Source organism: Protopterus annectens, chromosome 8.part0 (assembly GCF_019279795.1).
Source record: "Protopterus annectens isolate FY-2018-M chromosome 8.part0, PAN1.0, whole genome shotgun sequence".
NCBI classification, from domain to species: Eukaryota; Metazoa; Chordata; order Ceratodontiformes; family Protopteridae; genus Protopterus; species Protopterus annectens.
The window spans coordinates 231,114,698-231,139,298 of record NC_056741.1 but is presented as its reverse complement, the minus strand read 5'-3'; the positions used below and the strand labels follow the sequence as shown (position 1 = coordinate 231,139,298).

Genomic DNA, 24,601 nt, shown 5'->3' with positions numbered 1-24,601 from the left:
TACATCAGTGCCTTCTACAAACCATTGCTATGTTGTAATTTTCTAATTTTATACAAACTTTGCTTTTTTGTATTTGAATATATAGTAGGTATTTATATTTCTTTTTCATGTGTTATTCTTCACCTCCATTTACCCCATTATTAAACAGATACAATTATTATTTTCACTGTGAAATGGCTCATGATAATATATCTCTTTAAGGTTGTTGCAGCAATGCTTCAGTTGGAACAAAGAATGCCTAGATGGCTTTGGCCACGGGCTGGGATCTGTGGAAAAGAATACGGACTTGGAGACCAATGGTATCTGAGGTAGGTTTGACATTTCTACTAACTCTTCAATTAAGCATTTGTTTCTAATAATTCTGCTATACAAACTAGCTGTTCTAATTAGAACCAGAAAATGCATTATTCTTGTATCTATTACTATTTTATTGCAACTACACATCACATTTACCTCACAATTAAATCACAGATAAGCTTATCAAATGATCCTTAATATTTTACTGTTTTCAGGCAATATTTTACTATATTTGTAAAATGCATGCATAGCATTACTTTTTGTCTTTTCAACCATATCCAAGTTTATAGGACTTTATACTTAAGAAATTCCTCTCACAACTTCAGATTTCAGATCCTTTTCATGTGTGCTTTACAATTTAAGAATTTCTCTAACACATTAAACTGTCTTTGAATCTTTTCATCACTTGCTACAGCTATGGTGAGTCCACATGCTTGTTTTGCCCTGTCAGAATTTGTTAAATTAAATAATAATAATAATAATAAAATATGACTAAGAAGCAATTCACTATTGAGCCAACTGATGTGTAGACTAAAGAGGATGTATCATTCAGACATATAACTTCTAAAACACAGCAAATTACAAACACACTTCAGTTAATAAACAGAATTCCACTGCTTTTTCTTCTGGGACAAAGATCAGTAAATGATCAATTCTGACAGAAATATTTCTTTTTTCAGAAACAGGCCAGATCATTTGAATCAGAGCAGCAAATGTTTACATACTTATTTGTTAAAATGGATTCAGCTGCATTACTTCCTTTGAAGAAAAAAGTTAGCAGAAGCAAGAAATGTTCTTTCACACCTTGCACCTAGTTTTAATAAAGGCAGAAGTGAAGGGTAACAACTCATTAAATCAGTTGACAGCTTCAACAAACTTAAATTAAATTAATTAACCTGTCCTGAGGTTCTGCATCTCTGGAGTTGGTTATATTATATAAAAGAGGATGTGGAAATCTTGCAAATACATACTAAAATTGTTTATTTCATTTGTAAATATGTATTTTTGCTTAATATGATTTCCATTTAATCAATTGCTTACCTTCAGTTACCATGACTTAAGGCAAATGTGCGGATGACACTGAGGGACAGATCATGGAAGAAAATGATAACGCCCCTCCTCATCTCTCTCAACTTCCATGCTTAAGAATTCTAATTTGTAGACAAAAAAAATATTGTGGGAACAAAGGCCCAAAGATGGGGACAAATTTTAAATATTACTATAATTCACCACAAATGTTAAGGAAACAGCAGCATTAACATCAGCATGCATTTTTTGAACAATATGAATTATTATGTTTTCTGTACTTTCTTGCTCTACTTAACTGTTTTCCGCCTAAACACAGATTTTCAAGTGTTTATTGTGATTTAAAAGCTTGTTTTTTTCAAATATTGTACTTATTTGACTGCCTGCACTTAAGTTGTTTTTTGTTTAAATAATTTGTTTAACTGTTGTAGGCTACACATTAAAGTGTGATAGCCTTTTCCTGATTGTTTGTAGTCATTTAAAGCTGTTTTAAGTGTATTATTTACTGTTTTTGCCTTATCTTTAAAAAAAAAAAAAAAAAAAAAAAAAAACCTAAAAATTCCTTGTTTCCCGCCTTTCTAAGCTAGCATAGTCCAGTTTTCAGGCTAATGCTAAATTCAGGGCTGTGATACTAGTTTCTGAGTTTCCCATACCTTACTTGGATAGAAGGAAGTTTCTCTGTTCACCTGTGAGAGAGGGGAGCTTTGAGCAACCTATCTGTCCCTGGAGGAGTGGTTCCAGCCCAGAAGTTAGTAGTTTATTGGCCATTTTGGGCTAATTTCTATCTCTTTCATTTCCCTACTATAAAAACCACGTTTGCACGGTTTTGCGCACCAGGCAGTGCCGGTTAGCTACTGTTAAATTATTCCTGGCTCCACTAAGTCTCCTCTTCAGTTTTTCCCTTGAAACTAGTCCTACTCTCAACCTAAGCACTCAGAAAGCATCTTACAGCCTAGCACTTGCTCAGACCTAATAGCAAGCACTAATATACCCTGACACTGATTGCCCAGCAGGGCAAGGCTCTTTATTCACCCCTCACCAACCAAGCGACTAAGCAGCTCACCCTACTATTCAGGCATGACCAAAGGGCAACTTCAGGTGCACTCTCCAGTCCAGCTGGTGAATCTGGGTATCCTGAGGCAATGTTACAACTGCCTCATATACACAGACAACTCTCTCCTCCTACCACAAAACACTAACATATGCGAGAGATGCAATTTTATAGACAAACTGGAAGCTAAGCTGTCTCCACCCAAGACTGGAACAGACAGTCAAGAGGAGAAGGTTAACACTTGCACCACAACTCCAGCTGCACACAGACCTACTAAAACAGCACTGGCAAAAAATACACATAAATACATAATATCATACTCGGAAGCTCTAAATAAAAACCTGCAAAGGCATCAGAGACCTCCAAAGCAGACACCCAAACAACCTGCACTTCCTGTCATAAACCAGACAACACATAAAATGCAAAATCAGTGGGCCACACAATCACAGCCCTTAAGGCGAAATAACATACCTAACACACTAGTAATAGGTGGCTCTATAGTCAGGCACACTGATATCCCACTCACTAGGCTGGGCAAGCAGAAGGCTACTGTTAGCTGCCTGTTGGGAGCCAGAATCCGCCACATAATACAAGCACTCAGGTCACTCTAGAACAAGTACAACTATGACTCTGCCATTGTTCATATTGGTGTGAATGACCTGAGACGTACCTCCCTGGACTACATGAAAAGAGACATGGAAGAGCTTTCTGATCATATAGACCAGGCTGCTATGACCATGACCCTGAGTAGCATCCTGCCTTCACCAAGAATGATACCTCAGTATAAAGAAAAAAATTATCAATTTCAACAACTGGCAAAGCTTCTGGTGTCATTCAAAGGGGATCCAGTGTCTGTCAGCCTGGGATGACATGCTTAACTAGCCACGTTGCTTCACAAGAGACAGCTTGCACCTGTCACCCCTAGGCTTTTAAATACTGGCCAAGGCTCTTGCTGCCCCCATAGTGCCTTTTTTTAGGCAAGGCTCAAAAGTCAAACCCACCTCCATAAACAGCACAATTAACAAAAAACTGAGGGTTATGCTACTCAATGCCAGGAGTTTAAATCTCAAAATGCATGCACTCGAAGCACTCCTCAGTATGGAGAACATCGACATCTGTGCAGAAACTGAAACCTGTTTCAAGGCTCCAGAGAGCACCCCAGCACTACTGGGCTACAACTCATACCACACATTTTGGTCACAGAACACAGACCAACACAAAAGGAGGGGGTGTATCCATATTCATGAAGGATACCTATACGTCCAGGTTAGTGGTGCAGCATGATACCTCTGAGAACATCCATAGGTTCATAGGTTCATAGGTTGGTACTAGGCTAACAGCCCTAGGGCCTATACAAGCCTAGCCATAACAATTCCCTGGCTATTTCTTCCCACACTATTTACTTCCCTGGACCCCTGTCTAGCAGGGCGACCAACATGATCCCTATGGTGAAATTCCTTTCTCCCATCCAATTGTTAAGGTTCCTTTTGAAGAGGGCTAAAGAGGCACTCTGCTTGACATGTATGGGCAATCTATTCCAGAGTCTGGGGAGTCTCTGGGTCAGGAACCTATCCCTCCATGTGCAACTAACATCGGGCAAATCTGCAATGCAAATTGTGGCCTGCTACAGATCACCCTCCATGACCCAGGACCACCACTCCACCTTTCTGGAGATACTGGAAAACATTAATGCCCTACCAAACACTCTGATACTGGGTGATTTCAATTACCCTACCATTCACTGGGAAAACTACTCGAGTACAAATTCCCAGGCCCAGCGCTCCCTGGAATTCATCAACTCAAATGCCCTGGATTAGCTGGTAAACTCCCCATACCAGAGGTGAAAATATATTGGACCTGGTCATCACCAACATGGGTGACAGGTGTTCCACACTGGAGGTCAACCCGTCACTGGTTAGATCAGACCATAAACTAATCACTCTGGATGTCCACACCCCACCACCTTCCCCAACTAAGGAAACCACACTAAAAAACTCTTCTAAAGCAAACTTCACCTTACTTAAGACAGAGGTGGTAAGTTTCACAGCCCCCATGCTAAAGGATAACGCTGCCCAAGATGCAGAAACCTTTACAAATGCACTCTATGAGCACCTACAAGGATGCCTGGATTGTGCCATCCCTAGCAAAACCAAGACTCACTCCTGTAAGAGAAGAAAACCAGTTTGGTGGACCCCTGCAATAAACAAGCTATACAATAGAAGGAGGAAACTAGTTCAGAAAAAAAAGCAAACCCCAAGAAGGAAAGACATCCCTATCAGTATCAGTAAGAAACTGAGGTCCCTCATGAAATCATTGAAGGCTAACTTTGAAAGAAAAATAGCCAAGGATTCAAAAGATAACCACAAAGCCTTCTTTAGCTATGTTAAGAATCTAAGTGGCAACTCGCAGATATGCACTGAATTAGTGCAAAATAGCACAAAATATACTGAACCTACTGATATTGCCAACATCCTGGTAGATAGATTCAGTTTAAACTTCACCCCCCCCTCTCACCTCCAAAAGGGCCCACGACAATACCGGAAAAGTGTAGTGTCCCAAAAATCACAAATGCACAGGTGAAAACAGCCCTTTCAAAAGCCAAAAACAAAGCGTCAAAGGGACCAGATGGTGTTCCAGACTGCATCTTGCATGAACTACAGAAGGAACTAACCCCCCACCTAAACACGCTGTTCAACCTCAGCCTCTCCACAGGCTACGTACCCATAGAATGGTGCATAGCAAAGGTTATTCCTCTCCACAAAGGAGGGGCCACAACTGACCCTGGTAACTATCGCCCCATAAGCCTGACTAGCCTGGTCTGCAAGGCTATGGAGTGCATCATCATGGAACTCATTAACAAAGACATTGGGAACCTCCAAACACTTGACCTGACCCAGTTTGGCTTTGTTAAAGGCAGATCATGCCTACTAAACCTGGTTGACTTCTTTGAGACAGTCACCAAGGCCATAGACAAGGGAAAGGTGGTTCACACAGCCTACCTTGACCTCGCCAAGGCTTTCGATCCCATTCCCCATTCAGGTATTACAGAAAAACTCACCAGCCTGAACATAAACCCCTACGTCACGAGATGGGTTGCCAACTGGCTTACAGACAGAACTCACACGGTAAGAATAGTGGGCTCCAGGTCTGACTCTAAACCAGTCACAAGTGGTGTCCCACAAGGCTCAGTCCTGGGACCCCTACTGTTCGACATATACTTCTCAGAAGTACAGGCAAACACAGGAGGACTATGGCTAACCAAGTTCGCTGATGACTGCAAACTGGGAGTCATAATTGACTCTCCGGCTGACACCGACATCCTCCAAAAGGGCCTTACTGAGAGACACCTGGTGTCAAAGTCATGGCCTCAAGCTAAATGCCAAAAAATGCATAGTCATCCCATTTAGGAAAAACAAAACACCCACGAATTACCACATAGGTGGCAGCCCCCTTAATACAGAAGAGGTAATAAGAGATCTGGGGACTCAGGTAGATATTAATCTCTCCTTTGACAATCATATTGCCAGAGTAGTTAGGAAATCCTTCTATGTGGCCCATCTAATTACTAAAGGGTTCAAATCAAGAAATAAAGAGGTTATAGTGCCCCTCTACTCATCACTCATTAGACCCATCATAGAGTACAATGCCCCATTTGAGATGTACCTCACAAGACACTTCCAACAGCTGGAAAGACCACAAAAGTACCTCACCAAGAGGATTACTGGTCTCAAACATATGTCCTATGCAGCCTGACTGAAAAAACTCCAGCTGTACTCAGTGGCATATCGCTTACTCAGAGGTGATCTCTGCCTGACTTACAAAGCCATGTCCAACTCAGAATTGATGGATATGCTCCACCTAAAGAAATCCAAGTCACTGCAAGCCACGTGCTCTAGTGAGCTAAACCCTCACCATGACAATAAATAGAACATGCTGGAGGGATAGATTTCTGTCACAGAGACTTCCCATGCTTTGGAACAAAATTCCAAATTACATCTGGTAGAACCTTTCACTAACATTCTTCAAGAGAAACCTTGACGAGTGGATGGGTAACAGAAAATACACCCCTGGGATCACTTCATTGGCTCTGCTTGACAGAGGATCAGTTAATTTGTCAATGGGGCAGCGAAAGCCGACACAATTTGGCTAGGTTTATAAATGCCCTCGGGCAGATAGCCTAGTACCTCCCTATGAACCTATGAACCTATGAAACTCCATATGACACTATTGACTGACTATTCTTCAATGATTTGCTATAAAATCAACATTTTTAGAAGGAAAAGGGCAAAAATTAGGGACAATCTGCAAAATCAGTAGCAGTTGTGAGGTATGCCCCTTCTGAATACATGAATGTTGCTGATATTATGCATCTATTTTCTTAACATTTAAATGGGGCTGTTCCTAGTTATCCAAGTAAAGACAATAATGTTGTGAGTTAACTGAGTCATTTCCTTCCTTTTTTTCTGCTTTTTCAACCCTTCAAATCTCTTAACACTATTCTGTAAAATTTGAAATCTATGAATATGTATTCTTGTCTCAAAGGATTGTAATAATTGGATCAAGCCTACTTCTCAGATCCAAACAAAGTGGATTAGTCTGCAGCCAAGGCCAGTGACAAGCTCCAGTTGAATAGTGGTACATATTTCTTCTGGTTTCTGTGGGGCAGTGAGGATTTACAGCTTTTAAAGCTGTTGCATACTTTGTACTCTTATACTTTTTATATTTCAGCAGGGCAACTAAACTTAAGCATGCATTATAAAATTATGTTCAGGTTTTTGATCATAATATCATTTTGTTATGTCTTTTCGGAATGAATCACAAGAAATTCAACTTGACAGTTTTAGTCTCAGTGTGAATGTCTCAGAATCCATATGATTAGCAGACCAATTATAATCCTCTGTTTTGTATGCCTTTTGCATCAGGTCATGGGTGAAATGTATCCATGCATCAGCCCTCCTTGTGAATTAATAGACAAGCAAACAAATAAATTATTTACTGTATTGCAGTCTTGCAAAAGCTGCAGGTCTGTAGGTACTACCTTTGAAATATTCACCATATCACTTGAAGGGCACGGGGCTCTTCTGCAGTGGGTAACTGCCACAATTTCTACTTCTTATATTATTATATCACCATTTGGTAGAGTTGAGGCACCGATTGGCTGTGGCTCCGTAAATTCTTATGAGGGATAGTGCCCACAACTCTTCTGGACATGGGCAGTCATCACTAAATGAAATCTTGGGTATTGACTAGTATTTCTGCTGTATTACATTGGGTTGAATCGGCTAGGCTTAAAACGACCTCCAGGTTGATAGATTAGTAATCTCCTATGATGATCCTATAGGAAATTTGCCTAGCTCCTACACTCAGAAGTTTGCACATCTTTGAATGGTACACATTGAGATAGCATGCAATGTACTAAGAAAGTACATCTAACCTTTATGCTCCTCACTTTGACCATCAGACACAGAGTAGACTCAGTCTGAAAGACAGAGACATAAATGCAAGAATATAAAAACAATTTCCTGACTATCACCCTGATGCTTTATATGACCTGGGAACATTTTGCAGCTTGGCTACTGGAGGACATGACTGATGATAGATGAAAGTGAGTGGCCCAAATCATCTCATCCTTCCCGGGGAAGGGCACTGATAGAGTCTGTACTGCACGAGTGCAGTATTCTGCATTTGGGGCACAAGATAGCACAAAACTACTAGAGTATATGAATCTATAACTTAGGACCATGGCTGTGCACAAGCATGAGTAATCACTAGCCTCATAGTCATAGTCATAGACATTTCATTATGAATTCTGACTGGCAAGATATTAGGAATATTTCGAATAATCCTGTAACCATAACTAAATGGTTGTACAGTAATCCCTGTTGTCATCACTCTCTCATCTCATTTACTACGAGATGGGAGAGTCATATGGATCCACAGAAGTTGGGTGCTTTATGAACACTGGGAGGACAGGGATCCAGAAAAACAAAATCCAGACTTTAAAGAAAGTGCATCAATGAAAATTGAGATCCTATTCAACTACAGAGGAATGTAGGCGGGCCTTTTATAGTGGGTGACTTTTGGGAAGAATTTCAAGCAAAATATCTGTGTGATGCTGGATGTGATGACAGCCACAGTTCAAGATCTTAGAAGGTTGTCTTCTGAAGTCATGAGGTGATAAGAGAGGCCTAACTGGTAGAAACACTAAAATACCAATAAGGCTTGATGAAGGTGTAACCAACAACCAAGTGAGTGGTGTAAGCCAACAACAGGTGCTTATAATATACATTGTTTCAATGGATACAGTTTTGAAGCAGATACTGGAAGCAACAACATACTTGGTGTAGTGTCCTTTGGCAGAAGCATTTTCCAAATTGTTGTGTACTATTACTGGAAAAAGAAAGTGCATTTACCAACCCATCTGAAATAGATTTGAGTAAACAAACATTTATGTTGCTACCAGGAGCAAAGAAGTTGAACAGCATCCCTATATTGACTGAATCCATGCAGCCTGAAGATGTAAAAGCTGCAGAGATGGTGATGACATTGTAAGAGTCCTCTCTCCACTGAATTCTTCCTACTGAAAAATATGCTGGAAAATGAATCTGCTGGTTTAAGCACAATTCTGAAAACTAGTTTCAGGAGAAACTATAAGGGATTTATAATTTTTGTGATAGACCATGTAGGCTTAGACAGACATAAAGACATGTAGATTTGAGCTCCTGCAAGCAGAGATAATGTCCACTAAGATAAGTATCTTCCAAGAGACAGACCTCAGAGATACTGAACCACAATGATGGCATAGAGGAGTAAGCCTGCCAACCAAGCTGCTCAAGTTAAAAAGAAAATCAACATTCCTCAGAGGAAGGGAAAGGTCCACAGCCCCTTTTAAAGAACTGTTCAACTGACAGAATCCTTGGACATGATATAATGAAGTGTCTGAAACCTACATAATGATTGTGGACTGAATGAGGGACACTTTGTACAATAAATAACTTGAGATAGGTCAGGGCCACCACTAACCTAACTAAAGGATAAATCACTTGATTCACTACTTAAAAAATACACCTGATTACTGAGTATCTTTCTGGCAGATTGAATCATATCAGAATTTCTGCTGGAATCACTGGAAAAAGCATAGTATCTTCGATAAAGACTTAGACCCAATAATGACACTACTTTTTACCCCAGTTTAGGAAAACTGCTTTGGCTTGCATGGCAGTATTTTTTGTATTGCCAGGAACCTGATTGCCTCAAAGCACTCCCTTATTAACCACTATGAGTAAAGGCATTATGGATAAGCCCTGTTTTTTTTTTCCTCTGAATTGTGTGCTGTTCTACAAAAATCAAAAGGGCAGTGAAAAAGTATATAAGCATTATAGGACAAATCATGCATTCTATGTTGCATTCCCTTTGCCAAGCTAAATCATAGCAGACCAGTGAATGTCTGCATTTTCATGTATCAAGGAGGTCTTACTCCCTGAAGACCTTGTTGAGACATGACTTCCTTATCTTAAGCTGCAGCTCTGAGCCACTACCCAAACATGACATGAATGACTGTCAAAGGGATGGCCCATTACAAGACCCACATTGCTTCCATGCCCAAACATCATGGATATGTACTGCTTGGCACATACATGATGGTGACCTGAATTTCTGACTAGAGTAGATATAGATCTGAACTTAAGTCATTGACTTTGCAGGGTTTTAAAACTTGAAACACTATGTTTAGCATTAACTGATCATACCTCTCAACTGTCCAGGGTTTTGCAGAATGTTCAGATTTCTGCCTTTTATTTTGATCTGTTCCTCATAATATCTGTGGACCAAAGTCATTCAGTAATGACACACATTTAGGTTTCAGATTTTATAGTCTTAAGAAAATGCATGCTAATGCAAAATATATTATTCTGTTGACTTTCTAAGTGTGTAACAACAATGTTTATAATATGTCCTTATTTTTGGCCTTTGTCCTCCCATTATTTTAGGCTTTGTCCAGATCTCTTGAGCTAAGAGGTTGAGAGGTATGTAGCTGATGCATGTGAATTCCTAACTCTTGAGAGAACTACTTTCCCAGAACAATGGAGTAGCCTAATAGAGCTTCTCATCTTCCTAGGGAAGAATTTGCCATTGGACACTTTGATGAGTTCTGCAGCAGGAAGGAATTGTTTATTTGTTACCTCACTATTTGTCAAGCATAAAGTGAAGTGTTCAAAATCATTAGTTCAGCTCACTGTTGTTCAACTCCCTGATCACTGTTCTCCACAGGAGATCACTGCCACTGTGGTTTGTATTTCCATGCTGGCAGTGATTTTATTTCTTTGTGATTGTCTTTTTTCCCCTATGGTGGTGTAGTTGGGAAATTAGTTTATATAACTAAGGAGGTAAGGACAGCCTTTTGTATGGGGGGAGGGGTGCAAAGGGATTGATCTCTGCGGAATTTTTTTTTGTGAATTTCATTCAGTTAAAGATTTGACTGGCTTGCTTTGTCTGGTTGTAAGGAATTAACTGTTTGAACTTCACAAAATGCCCCAACAAAGCATCATTCATTCTACTATAAGCAAGAACCATCTCTGCGACTATAGGCTCAGACAGACACACTGACACTTCCACCATGTTTCTGTCACATACGTAATTTAAAAGTGTCTCCAACATCCACCCGGAATAATTCATACTGCTTCAGCAATTTAGCAAACTCCTCCAGACATAAGATATCCACATTATAATATCTCTTATATTCCAACTTGTGACTATTTATTTATTTACATTTGTTTACAGAGAAAGTCAATAACCTGTCGAAAATTCACTTCTATCATTTCCTTACTATTAGATGTAATGATGATACCAAGATATTTAATCTGAGAGTTATTCCAATTGAAATGTATTTATTTATTTTACATGTGTTTACCGGGAAAGTCTGACTGGACACGGATCCCATTTTCAGTGTAGGCCTGGGGAGAAAAGCTCTACAAAGATTAGTACAGCAAATAGAGTAAATAACATACTCATGTTAATAAAGTACAGTGCAGATTCAAAAAGTTAATAAGGTGCAGTTTCAAGGCCAAGAAAGGAGCAAAAAGTAAATATACTATAAGGAGCACAGTTTGTTACAATACAATAAATGACGTTGAAAGGACATTTTGTTCAGGCATTTGGTTACATTCATCAGTGGCTAGTACAGTAAACACACATTGATTGAGTAAGAGTATAGAAAGGAGTTTGTGCAAGCCTTCACACAAGGTTAAAGTATGGTACGATCTAATCTAAAGTGAAACTACCCAGGGTCAGAACAATTACATAACCAAGAACTATGTAAATGGGACTGGAGAAGGTTTTTGAAGTTATTTTTGTTTACAGTGGTCCTGATATCTATGGGGATGGTATTCCATGTTTTTGCAACAGAAATGGAAAACAAGGAGTCCCCAGAGCTATTGTTGCTTTTGCCTATGTCAGCCAGTGCTTTATTGGTGGATCTTAAACCCTAACCCTAAGGTCCATCACTATAGCTCACTCACCTCATCCTCACCCTAACCCTAACTCACCTACCCCACCCTAACCCTCATGTCCACACAATCGCACACTTACCTGACCCGCTCCCTAACCCTAACTCACTTAACCCGCCCTAACCCTCATGTCCACACAATTGCACACTTACCTGAACCCAACCCGTAACGTTCCAGCACAGCGCTGAAAATAGCAAAGCGACAGAAACCGACAACCAAATTCTTTCCCTGGGAAAAATTCGGTTTTCTGCAGCTTCTCTATTTTCAGCGTTCGCTGAATAGGGTTCGATATTATGGCATTTGATGTTCTGAAACATCGATGTTCTAATATTAGACATGGGTTCTTGCAGTGGTGGCTTTACTGTCATTGGTGAGGTACTTTTTGCATCTATATAGGGTTCCAAGTTTTTTCTGGACTTTCTTTATTGTCTGTGCAATGTGCATATTGAATTTTATGTTGTGATCTATAATAATCCCTAGATTTTGGTGTGTTGGACAGGTGTGTTATTAGCTGAGAATATTGTGAATGTGGTATGGGGTCTAAGGCTCTATTGGGATAGAATATCATTAGCTGTGTTTTATTGGGGTTAAGTATTAGTTGAGAGTTAGCTAACCAGATCTCATCAGCGGTAAAGGACTCTTGTGTCAATTCCTGGAGTTGAGGGAGTGAGGGGGCGGAGCAGATTAGAGTGGAGTCATCGGCGTACTGGACTAGAGTGGCATGCTGGGTAGCTTTGTGGAGCTGGTTGGCATGCTGGGTAGCTTTGTGGAGCTGGTTGATGAATATGCTGAAAAGAAGAGGTCCAAGAATAAATCCTTGGGGGATCCCAGGGTGACAGGGAGGAGGGAAGATACAGGTAGGAGGGAAGATAAGGAGTATTTCTCATTGATTCATAATGTACTCATTTTATTATGATTAAATTTAAAGTTTGAAATAGTTTCAAATTGCCTTATAGATCTAATTACATGGTCTAGTAATTTTTCTATATTTCCTATTGTAAGCAGAATGTCATCCGCAAAGAGCTGAATCTTTAGTTCCAAATCATCTTCTATTTTTAAACCATAAATATTTTTGTTTGACCTAATAAAGTTAGCAAAATGTTCTATTACTAGTGCAAAAAGTAGTGGAGTAGTGGGCAACCTTGTTTAGTACCTTTTTGTATTTTAAAGGAATTGGAAAGAAAGAACCTATTTTGATATAAGCCAAAGAATTAATGTAAAACTTTGAGATAATGGCATTAACGCAGCTGAGGAGTTATATGCTTTAAGTGCTTTAAATAAATAAGGCCAATTGACTGAATCAAAAAGCTTTGTCTAAATGAATATTAATGATAGAAAGTTCTTTTTTATTTTTATTTGCATAGTTTATTACTATGTCTATTCAAAATAAGACCTGTTTGATCAATGTTAATTTTGGTATTATTAGATTAATTCTATTTGCTAAAATAGATATAAACATCTTACAGTCAACATTTAGGAGTGAAATGGGTCTATAAGAAAAATGCTTTGTAGGATCTCTGTCTTGCTTTGGAACAGGTGGAATAAGGGAATATTTCCATGATGGAGGAACCTCTGAAATAGTTTTTATTTCCCTTAAAGCTTTTTCTAGTATATAGACTGCATTATCTGACAATAGTTTATATAGTTCTTGTTTACGACCATCTAAACCAGAGCCTTATTATTTTTTTAACTTTTTAATTTGATCTTTTATTTCTTTGAAAAAATGAAAGGTCTATACATTTTATTTAATTATTCATTTGTTAATTTATACTTTATATTTTTCCTTTTTGAAATTATCTACTATTTCATCATTTACTAAACTATTTGAATTTTTATTTATGTTTTCATAGATATTCTAAAACACTCACGAATACCCTTACTATATGTTTCCTTTCTTTTTTGTTATTTATTTGTAATGTAATTCCTTTAATATGATGTCTGTTCATTTTCTTAGATCTAATAGCAAGTTTATGCAAGCTCGATAGGTTCACTGAATACTTCTGAAGTTTTAGTTTTTCCATGTTTATTGGCATTTTCTGATTTAGAATTTCAAATGCATTTTGTATTCAAATTGTTTAGTTCAGACTAATAGTGTGATTTGCTTTTAGGTCTAACTTTACTTTATCTATTTAGTTTGTAATGAATTGAATTCTTTATCCCATTATTTTGTTTTATTCACATACCAGCATATAGTTCTAACATTTAAGTAACCCTTTAGTGAGTCCCAAAGGATGATATTGTTTACTTCACCATTTGTATTTATTTCTGTAAAGTTCTTGATCTCATTTACATACTACTTTTTAAATCCTTTTATTTTAACAATGTATGCTGGTAGTCTTTTATGATGAACTAAGACATTATTTTTTAAGGTAATGTTGAATACAATAGCATTGTCATCTGATAATGGACATGACACTAGAGAAATTATTTTATATTTGAAATTGAATTGCCTGTAACAAAAACCTTGTTAGTATTTGTCTGAGTTCCACATCTATAAGAATAATTGGTGCATTGAACCAGACCTCCCAACCGTCCTGAATTACTCGGTTTTTACCGAGTTTTGGGGTCCAAATGAAGGGGTGCCACGATTCCTGAGTGGCACCCCTTCATTTCCGATTTCTTTGCTTTTTTTTTTTATTTTTTAATTTTTGTGCTGTCGGAGCTGACGTCATCACATGCGCGATGACGTCAGCTCCGTTAACACTACCAGCCAGTCAGAATTGAGCTCAAGTACCTCACGTCATCATTTCCCGCTGGCTGGGAGCAGGTGGGAAGTGAATTCAAAAGAAGAATGCTGTTTCGGATGTTCTAGAAGGGAACTGCTTTACCTGCTTTAATTGCACTTTTTGCTGCCATTTTGGCCATTTACAAGGGACTTGGGAAGAATGCTGGGATTGCTGGCTCGGACAGAAGAAACTACTTTAATGTTGTCTTCTGCAGACATCTTTGCACTTTTCTGTTGTTTCGGAAGTAGGGACGAATGCTGCTTTGCCGTTTGGAAGCTAAGTTTAAATCCGAGTTCCGGACTTTGCTTTAGGTAAGGTGTGTGTGTGTGTGTGTGTGTGTGTGTGTGTGTGTGTGTGTGTGTGTGTGTGTTCTCTTCAAAAGAGTACTCTTTAGGCCTTCTTCCCATGACTGATATGTCAGACTCTACACAATTTGTGATGTTTTGATCTAGACTATGTGTGTGTGTGTGTGTGTGTGTGTGTGTGTGTGTGTGTGTGTGTGTGTGTGTGTGTGTGTGTGTTCTCTTCAAAAGAGTACACTTTAGGCCTTCTTCTCATGGCTGATATGTCAGACTCTGCACCATTTCTGATCTTTTGATCTAGACTGTTAGATTTTGTATCATACATGCTGTTTGTTTTTTCAGGCATAAGCTTGCTGTTCTGGGTAGCATTAGGAAGTCCTTTTGAAAGGAGTTAACATTTCTCATATTTTGCCACTGGAAACATACTTTGGGGATATTTTATGTAAAATTGTTGTAGCAGACTGAATTTACAGAAGTATGCCACTCTTACGAAATGCAGGCCTCAACCTATGATCAAGCTATTTTATTTACATTATTCACCTGTAACCATTTTAATTTTGGCTAGGACTTGCTTCAACTAGTCATACCTCTCTTTTTATATAATGCACAGTCTCCCATTTTGCCTTCTGACAGCTGCTGCTTTGTAATCATAGCACTTTTACTCTGGGGATTTCTGTCTACCTCACAAAAGAATATCAAGAGAGGTCACAGGCAGGAAAAGGAGAGTTTGTTGAATAAAATGTGCATAAAAGACTGGAAGGTTCAGGAAGCTTGCCCTGTCATATCATAAATAAAGGTTGCTTTCTTTCACTGACTCCATGAACTGATGTTGAAATTCTTTTGGAATGTACTTCTCTTCATAATGTAGGTGTAGATGAGGAAGGTGTGCTTTCCTGTTTTAACAAAGATCAGACCAAAGAAGTTTTTCAGTGAAAACATTACACTCTCATAAGGAGAAAGAATATGAATCATATTTAAAAAAAAATGGAAATTTAGATGATGGTTATTAAGATTGCTGTAAGAAGTGATATGACCCTCGTTTTGTCTGCAATTGAACATGAAGCAATTGATCTACTAAAACACGTTTATTCCACTAAAGTCTGAATGAAAAAAAAAAAAGTTAAACTAGCGAATGTGTATGATATGCCGAAATTTATTATTATGGATAAATAATTGTCACAGAATGAAAATAAAACAGTAACAGTCACAGACTACATTGTTATGGTAAAGCAGTTAACAAAAATCTATGTGCTTGAAAAATACCTGGGGTGTGTGTGTGAAAATGCCCCCAATGTATACACCTGGTGGCTAGAAGTATGTAGGCTCAAACCCTGTACCTTTGGTACAGGGTAAAAAGAGCCTAAAGTCCCTAGCCACCACAATTTGTCAGCTTTGGTCAGATTTTTTTTTTTTTGTGCTAAGAGGTTGAGAGCTATGGTGAGAAGTGAGAGCTGAATTCACTAAATTATAGACATTAAGTTTCAGTCTTCCTGCTATTTAAACTGCTGAGTTAGCATAGTGGTATGTTACACTGATTGTAGTGTATAGTGTTCTGGGTTCAAGACTTGCCAGTAACTTGTGTGGTAGTAAAACAGCATTTTATTCTAACAACTTTCCAAAATTATGCAAGCAATGTTTAAAATGTGTCCCTGTTTTTTGACCTTTTGCTCCCCACCAAAAAAAAAAAATCTGAAATTGAAAATAAGTGTGAGAAGCTGTGCAAGATGCCCATGGCTTACACTACTGTCCTTCTGTTTATAGTTTGGGTGTGGAAGTAGGCTTTTATGATGGAAATGTTCTGTATTGGGCAGTTTTGTAATTATTGGTTCATGCATTTTCTTTCATTGCTTACAATACAGCCTATTGGAGAAATGTTCAAACAATAAATTTAAAATGTGTTCTGTCTAACAAGTATGCTGTATTATACAAGGAATATAACTTAAAATCAGGAAGGTGTATCAAAGAAAAGAACACATATATATTTCTTGTTTTGTGTGCAAGGGGCCAATAATTTGAAAACAGACCAAAGGTAATCTTTATCTACCACTGGCCAGATGCATTTTCTTTGGATGTGGTGTAGGTTTTAATGCTGTTTCAATGAATGTGAGTTTCAAGGGCAGAGAAGTTTTAATGCCAAGTCTATTTTCATTGTGAGACATTATTGTTTTGTTTATCAGATGTCTGTTAGCGTTTGTGCATTGATGTGCTGCAAAATGTAAAAATTAAATCCAAATAATCATTGTAGAATTAAAGCAGTATGCACACATTAGTGTTTATGGTAAATGGGGCGAAATAGCCAGGTAATGGGACATTAGAATGGCTGCATGGGGACTCTGGTGCCATATTTTGGTTGTCTGTTCTTTAGTTTGTGTTCGAAAGATGGTATCCCACAATTCCATCAAAGTGGGTGGGGTTACATAATTATGTATGAAAGTTAGATGTTAATCAACGTACAGATTTGTACCTATTTTTCATGGCCCTTGTCCAGATTTTTGATGTTTACAAGTTGAGAGGTATGCATTGAACCAAATTTTTTTTCTTAGTTCTTGTATATTTTTTAAGTTCATAAGATTTACAAATTTGATAAATGTTTAGCTGATGATGTGATTCTAAGTTTATTATTAGCAGTGGTGTCCTTATCAGATAAGATACAATTAAAATCACCAGGCATTATGACCTCACCTTTCATATAATAGGCTATGGTGTCCAGATAAGTTTTTGCATCTTTAGCTCCTAGCCCTGGAATCCAATAAGAGTTTACCAAAGCATATATTTTCCCATTCCATTTAATTACAACAATGCTTAACATACCATTTTATCAATATAAGTACCCATTACATTAGGCATAACTGGGGAATTCTTCCAAAGAATGAGAGTGACTCTTCTTTTGGATCTAAAACCAAACCCTGCCAGAATTAAATAATTCTTTAATGATAATTTATTAACATCCTTACTGAGTAAATGTGTTTCTTGTAAAAATATTATTTGAGCTTTATTTATGTAACTTCAGGTATTTAAGCAGGCTTGCTCTCTTTACTGGATTATTTAATCCATTAATATTAACAGATGAACATTTAAAATCAGACATTTATAAGAGAACATATTACTAAAAATATCTTTATGTAAAGAACTATCATATACTTCAAAAATAATGATACAGAACATTCAGCTATGTCAAGACATGGAATGACATATTCTTATTTTGTTGATAAAATCAAACAAACTGCATTGCATCCTCCCTATTAGACTTATTACACCTAGCTCAGGCTTCTGCTTTGTGCATGTCTGTTCCCCTACCTTGATATGAATCATTTTAAGAAAACCCTTCTATATGTTATTAAGAAAGAGAGAAAAGGCTACTTAGGTCCCATTTCATTTTCAACAAACCAGATTAGTTATCACTTTTCCCATCTTCTTTTATAACCTTTACATGGTCCTCAGACAATAAGATGGTTATCAGATGTTAATTTCACACTTGTTATTATAAAGGTTTAAGAAGTTGCATATTACTATCTACTCCATTTACTGCGTATAAAATTATTTATACAACAATCTACTAGCTATATACTTGCGAGATGAAAATAATGATAACTGAAACCCAAAACCTTGCAGTTTTTTTCAGGGCAAACAAACCACCTGCTTTGGTATTCTCAAACCACACCACCACTTCAACCATTAGGGCCCAATCCCATAATAGAAATGGGATCTAAATCTCTTCTGAATCAAAACAGTTTGGAGGGACAGGTATATTTCGCATGGAGATACCACTACTGTGGAAAAGACTACCCATCCACATAAAACCAAGGTCATCCCTGTTCATATTCAAGCACAACTTAGATTTGTGGATGGGAAACAGAAAATTTATCCCAGGACTGCCCCCGGACTACTAATGGAGAGAGACAGCTCCTAAATGCTTTATCCCATGCATGGGTCCCCCCAAATTATCTACAGTATGACCCCAGTTATTCTCATTAGGGGTAATCTAATTATTAACCATGGGATGGCTAAGGTCAGTTTACAGAAAAATGGGATAGGTTATTTTGAGCACAAAAAGGGACATTGTCTAGGCTTAAAGTGGATCACAAGGGCAGCTAGCCTAGTACTTACCTATGAACCTGTGAACCTTTGTAGACCTTCCCTAAATAATATGTAACTTCCATGTTTTCCAAGACTATCCAAGGTCTGTGTGAACTTGAGTAAGGTATCCCCTAACTCCAGGGTCAAAAAATACACAGTTGTCAGCTGTCAACATATATCAAGACACAATTCCTTCTCCAATTGTATGCTTGGTCCCAAGGGAGAGAGTCATAGAGCTCAGGAACCTTAAGCTAAGCAAACATGTGGAATAGGGAAACCCCTGTCATGTGCTTTTTCATAAAGATAATAATGAAGACTCAGAAGAGTTCCGTAACACCCTGGATATTAGATATACATAAAAAGTCTCCTACACTGAGAAAGCAAGGGGGCAAAACCTGTCCCATCCAGTACTTCAAATATGTAGCTCAAGTGCAGGTTAATGAAATGTCTTGGCAAAGCCTATAAGGAGCAATCCAGTCTCACATGCCTGTACTCGATGTGATCCTCAGTAAACACTGACCACCAAGTCTGGGCTACCACTCCCCATGGCATCAATTTGCTTCAGTTTTGTCAACTTTGGAAATGGGGCACTTTATTCTCTCTATCAGCATATATTCCTGAATCTTAAAGTACTAGTTCATAGGTACATAGGTTCATACTAGGCTATCTGCTCTAGGGCATTTATAAGCCTAGCCAGAGTGTGTTTGGCTTTCGCCACCCATTTTAAATGAATTTTGCTATGCCCTTTTTCAAGGTTAGTATACTGTGCCTCTGTCTAACAGTGACACAGAAGTGATACCCGGGGTAAACCTACGGTCTCCCATCCACTCATCGAGATTCCTCTTGAAGAGAGTCAATGAGGGACTCTGCCTAACCTGGACTGAGATTTTATTCCAGAGTGAAGGGAGCCTCTGGTTTATGAATCTGTCCCTCCAGCATGTCCTATTTATTTAACTATTTATTTTAGTCTATCAATTGAATAGGGCAGCAATTGCCTAGCAATGACACAACTTTTTTGAGTTTAGCAAGTGTCACAGTCATACTTCCCATAAACTCCTCACCACAGCTGCCAGTCACCAATACCTCAGCACACATATTCAACCAACCTTCCTGGGTATTATTGCACTCTAAAAAAATTCTACCGTGCCACTGTTCAGATAAAGACCCTTTCACTGAAGGCAATATTTCCACTTATTCCTTTGAGGCACAGTCAGCTGAGTTGCATCATTGATCTACTTCTCCTTGCAAGTCAGTGCAAAACTCTTAAAAATGAGATGACCTGCCAATAATGCACAGCTGTGAGAAAATACATTTAAACGGTTTAAACTCTGGGAATATTTAAAGTGTCTAATTTTCACAAACATCCTACAAATTCTCATTGGATTCATTCCCGTTTCCTTAAGGTGGAGATCACATACAAGCAGAATACACCACCAAATCAAACAACTGGTCTTACAAATGCATTAAATAAAATAACTGGGGCTTCTCCTGGTCTAAGAAAAAAACAGCATGATACATTAGAAGCAAAATATAATATGTAATTGTGCATATTGGAACTTTACTCCCTGACCCTCCCCTGAAAATGGGCACCTTCCCAGTTGGGCATTCCTGCAATCGAATGCAATTAAATAAATAAATACATACATACATAAATAAATAAATATAGCCTAGATTTGGGCATCAAAAAATGGATCAGATGAAATAATGATACCTTAATCATCATAACAGTTTGAAACTTGAACATGTACCGCATTGACATCATATAGAAAATCTTTATTAGAGCCCAAATGCATAAAAATAGGTGCTTATGAATGCTATATTCTGAGTTATATTTATTAGCCAATAATGGAAATCCATCTAGAGAATCCAGTTATCTTTGAAAAAATTACATGGAAATGTTTGAATACTACACCTGAGCTGAATGAAGAAAAGTAGTCATGAAATTGTGGATACAGTCGAGCCCAAAACTGAGCCTGGGAATGTCTCAAGCAATACCACATGTATCAGAGTGGCTGGGCCTGACTTTGATGCTGAATGAATATCCTACAAGCCTGCTTTTTATCCACTGAACAATAAATAGCTTGACAAGTAATTCATGGGTTCATAGAGTAGTACTAAGCTAGCTGCCCTTGCGAGCTGGTTTAAGCTTAGCCAATTATCCCTTGGGAGACTCAAACCCTGCACCTTGTGTTTGTAAGGCAAACACTTTAACCATTAGGCCAACCCTCCCAACCAGTAATGCTGAATGTTGATCATATTGAGATCCAATAAAGTTTCTAGAACTGTTAAAAAACTTAGCATTATTCAGATTTTTAATAAGTTCTGTTTGTTTGTTAAAAAAAAACTTAGCATTATTCAAACATTTAAGCATGTTTCAGAATAATGTCTTTTTTGATTGTGTAATTTCTGTATCCTAGAGTTTCACCATGAAAGTTTATAGATTAAGCTTTTAGTAAACTTTCTCAATGGGAATTATCTGTTAATCTGGTTCTTATGTGATCAGTAAGTGTACAAAAACCACTCACGATCAGTTATACCACAGAACTATATTTTCATATATACTTGCACAGACAGACCTATACAAAATCCCTTGAGGATGTTATTCAGTTTTTTTCAAATTTGTTGACACCTCAATAATAACAGTAGAGTGTTCGGGATTCTTTAATGGGGAACTGATAGCTATATACTTACAAATTTAATGGCAGGGTGTGCAATTGCTGTCTCAGCTATGTTTGCCCGACCTGGTTCTCTACTAGAGAGTAAAAAAGTAGGCCTAGTTTCCAGAAATGTTTGTCTATAATTTTCAAGGAAGAAATCAGAGGGGAATTTAGGTTAGCTAATGGAAAAGGCATTGGCCTCCTATGCCAAGGATTGTGGGCTCGAGTCCCATCTGGGTTGATATAATCTTGTCAGGACCCAGTGGCCTAATGGAATGGATAAGTAAGAATCCCATACTCCTTCTTTAAGCATGCAACAAGATATAGCATTAAAATATCAGCCTCAGTAGGGTCTAAGGCAGGATTCTTTTCAAAGGACATAATGAATAAATGTTATTTTGAGGAGGTAACAGTAACACCTACAATATCTTCCCCATATGAGCATACAGTAAAGATGGGCAGGCATTTTTCTTAATTGAGATCAACACATCACTGACTTTTCTTTCCCATCTAGCCTTGTAGTAATCAATATACAATGATATATGTAATAGCTGGTTAGCTAGATGGATCCATATCTCAGTTATTACCAAAGCACCAGGATTTGTGTAAGCAGCTTGGATAGTAAGTGCTATAATTTTGCTATTCAGAGTTTACAATACTTGATTCATTCATATAGCAGTCATTAACAGTGATGTCAGGGGTCTTGGATGAATAAAAGGTCTTAATCAGTCTTGTAAGCCTAGAGTTAAGAATCCTATTTCCCCGATGGCCTAAGCAGTGTCTATTCTTGTTGAAAAAACAAGGACTGTAACACATATGTTCCAGCAGAAATGCATAATCAGTGTTGTGTTGCTCAGAAATATGCCTAGTTTGGCTTTTGCAATTATTAACTGTCCTTGAGTATGTTGGGGAGTAGCAAGTAGGTGGAAGGATGTCTACAAAGCAAATTATGCAACCTTTGGTGCAGATGTGACAGAATATAGACTTAACTATCTCAAGTAACTAATTTTTTAAGCTTACATATGTCAATAAGACCAGGAACGATCATAACCAACTGGCATCTCCTAACATCTCTGTTAAGTCTGAGGACTGTTTTCTGAATATAATTCAGGTCACATCCAAGGAAAGAGAGAGTGAGAGAGAGAGAGAGAGAGAGAGAGAGAGAGAGAGAGAGGAAACAATGTGAGGAAGATGGCTGAGCATTACCCCTAACCTGGAGTCATCTATAAGCAATATGTAAGGTGAAGTAGAAAATTTACAATACTCCAAGTTTTTGCTTTAACCCCAGGAATAAATAGTTCTGGGTCAGGGTTAGTTGAAGAGAAAAATTGAGTACTAGCAATATCTAAGCTCAAGGTAGGCCAGTCTACCAGACCACCCAGTGTCCAGCTTCTCTTTTGGATAGAAATTACTGGAAAGATAATTGCAAGCTTGACAGGAGAAAGTGTTCTTAATGCAGCCAGGTAAAAGGTTTATGCAGTCACTCTGGCTGGGTGCATACTGACTAAGTACAACATCAGTTAGGGAATTAAGACCAACATGCTGTCCAATGAAAGAATTACCCTAGGGGGTATCTTCAACATTCAAATTAATATTGCTCTTAGGAGGTACACTACAATTAATCAGATCATCATCCTTAGTTGACAGATCTGGAGGCAAATGACCTAAATTATTCCACATATTGTGCTCATTACGTTTTCACACTTTTGTTTATTCTGCAACAGGCCCAGGTGAAAGAGAAAGCTGTGGCCTTTATGACAGATCTAATGACACTACTGCACATAGATGGAGAGGTATCAAATCCTGATACGAACTATCAGAAAGAAGTAATGATTAAGTCTAAGGTGGTTCAGACTGGAATATCAGAACTTAAAGTCCAATGAAGGGATTTGGGGTTAGCGCTCAAAGAATGACTATTTGATTTCATAGCCAATTCTGCTTCACCAAATTCATCAAAACATTGAACAGATTTGTCTGTGAATTTAGTGGAAAGTTTTCCTACCTGGTATCAGTGAAGAAGATAAGTACATTTATGTACTTTTTTAAATGTATTTATTATTTTATTTTATTTTATTTATTTACACTTTGTTGACTGGGTTAGTCACACTAGGTCAATGGCTCCTTTTCAGGGCAAACCCAAGGTGGTATTCATACTGATTAGTGGGATCTTTTATATACACCTGAGGTACCACCAACTCAGCCAGATGGGGCCTTGATTTAACATCTCATCTGAAAGACAGCAGCAAAGGGAACTGGGGAAATATTCATCTCATTAGATAATATATTAAGACATGAACATTTGTTTGAAATGTATGTTTAGCAAATCACCTAAGCAGACTAGATTGTGAGACTTCACTGTTTTAATAAATGATAAAGAAACAAATGTTTAAAAAACTGATAAAATCAAAAAAAGAAAATGTCAAGAAGAGTAATACTAAAATACAGGACTTGTCGATGAAAGAAGCACCAGAATAAATTAATGACTTCAATCTGCATCTAAATTAAAAAAAAGAATCAGTAAACCAAGACCATGAGGCCAACATAACTCTGAAACTAACCTGTAGTTGTGTTCATACTATGAATTAAGTAATGCTGCTACCATGACTTCAGTATACAGCCAACAACTAACAAGCAACTAAGTAACAGGAGGTTGGAAGTATTCAAAATATACTGCAGATGAGCCAGCCTGTTGAAATAGAGGGATGAAACCTTCACTACAGTTCAGGTGGCCATAGTTCAATTAACAGCTCATGTGTCTAATAGTATAGGCAGGGAGGACAGATTAACAGCTCATGTATCTAATAGGATAGGCAGGGAGGATAGGCATGTATATCATATTGGGGAGGGGATACACTTCAGTTAGTGGATAATTCTTCAAGCCATGATGGCTTGAAATAGTTTGATTAACAGCTCACATATCTAATAGGATAGGTAGGGAGGATGGGCATGTGTATCCTACTGG

The 24,601-nt window shown here is 37.9% G+C and overlaps 1 protein-coding gene across 2 annotated transcripts in view; it reads left to right on the top strand.

Annotated features, from left to right (window-relative positions):
* LOC122808720 (transient receptor potential cation channel subfamily V member 6-like) overlaps window positions 1-24,601 on the top strand; it is a 664,913-nt gene that overhangs the window by 594,358 nt on the left and 45,954 nt on the right. For both annotated transcript variants that reach the window (XM_044079713.1, XM_044079712.1), the window contains one exon: window positions 202-308. In XM_044079713.1, the coding sequence (XP_043935648.1) occupies window positions 202-308 (107 nt within the window). The remainder of the gene's footprint in view (window positions 1-201; window positions 309-24,601) is intronic.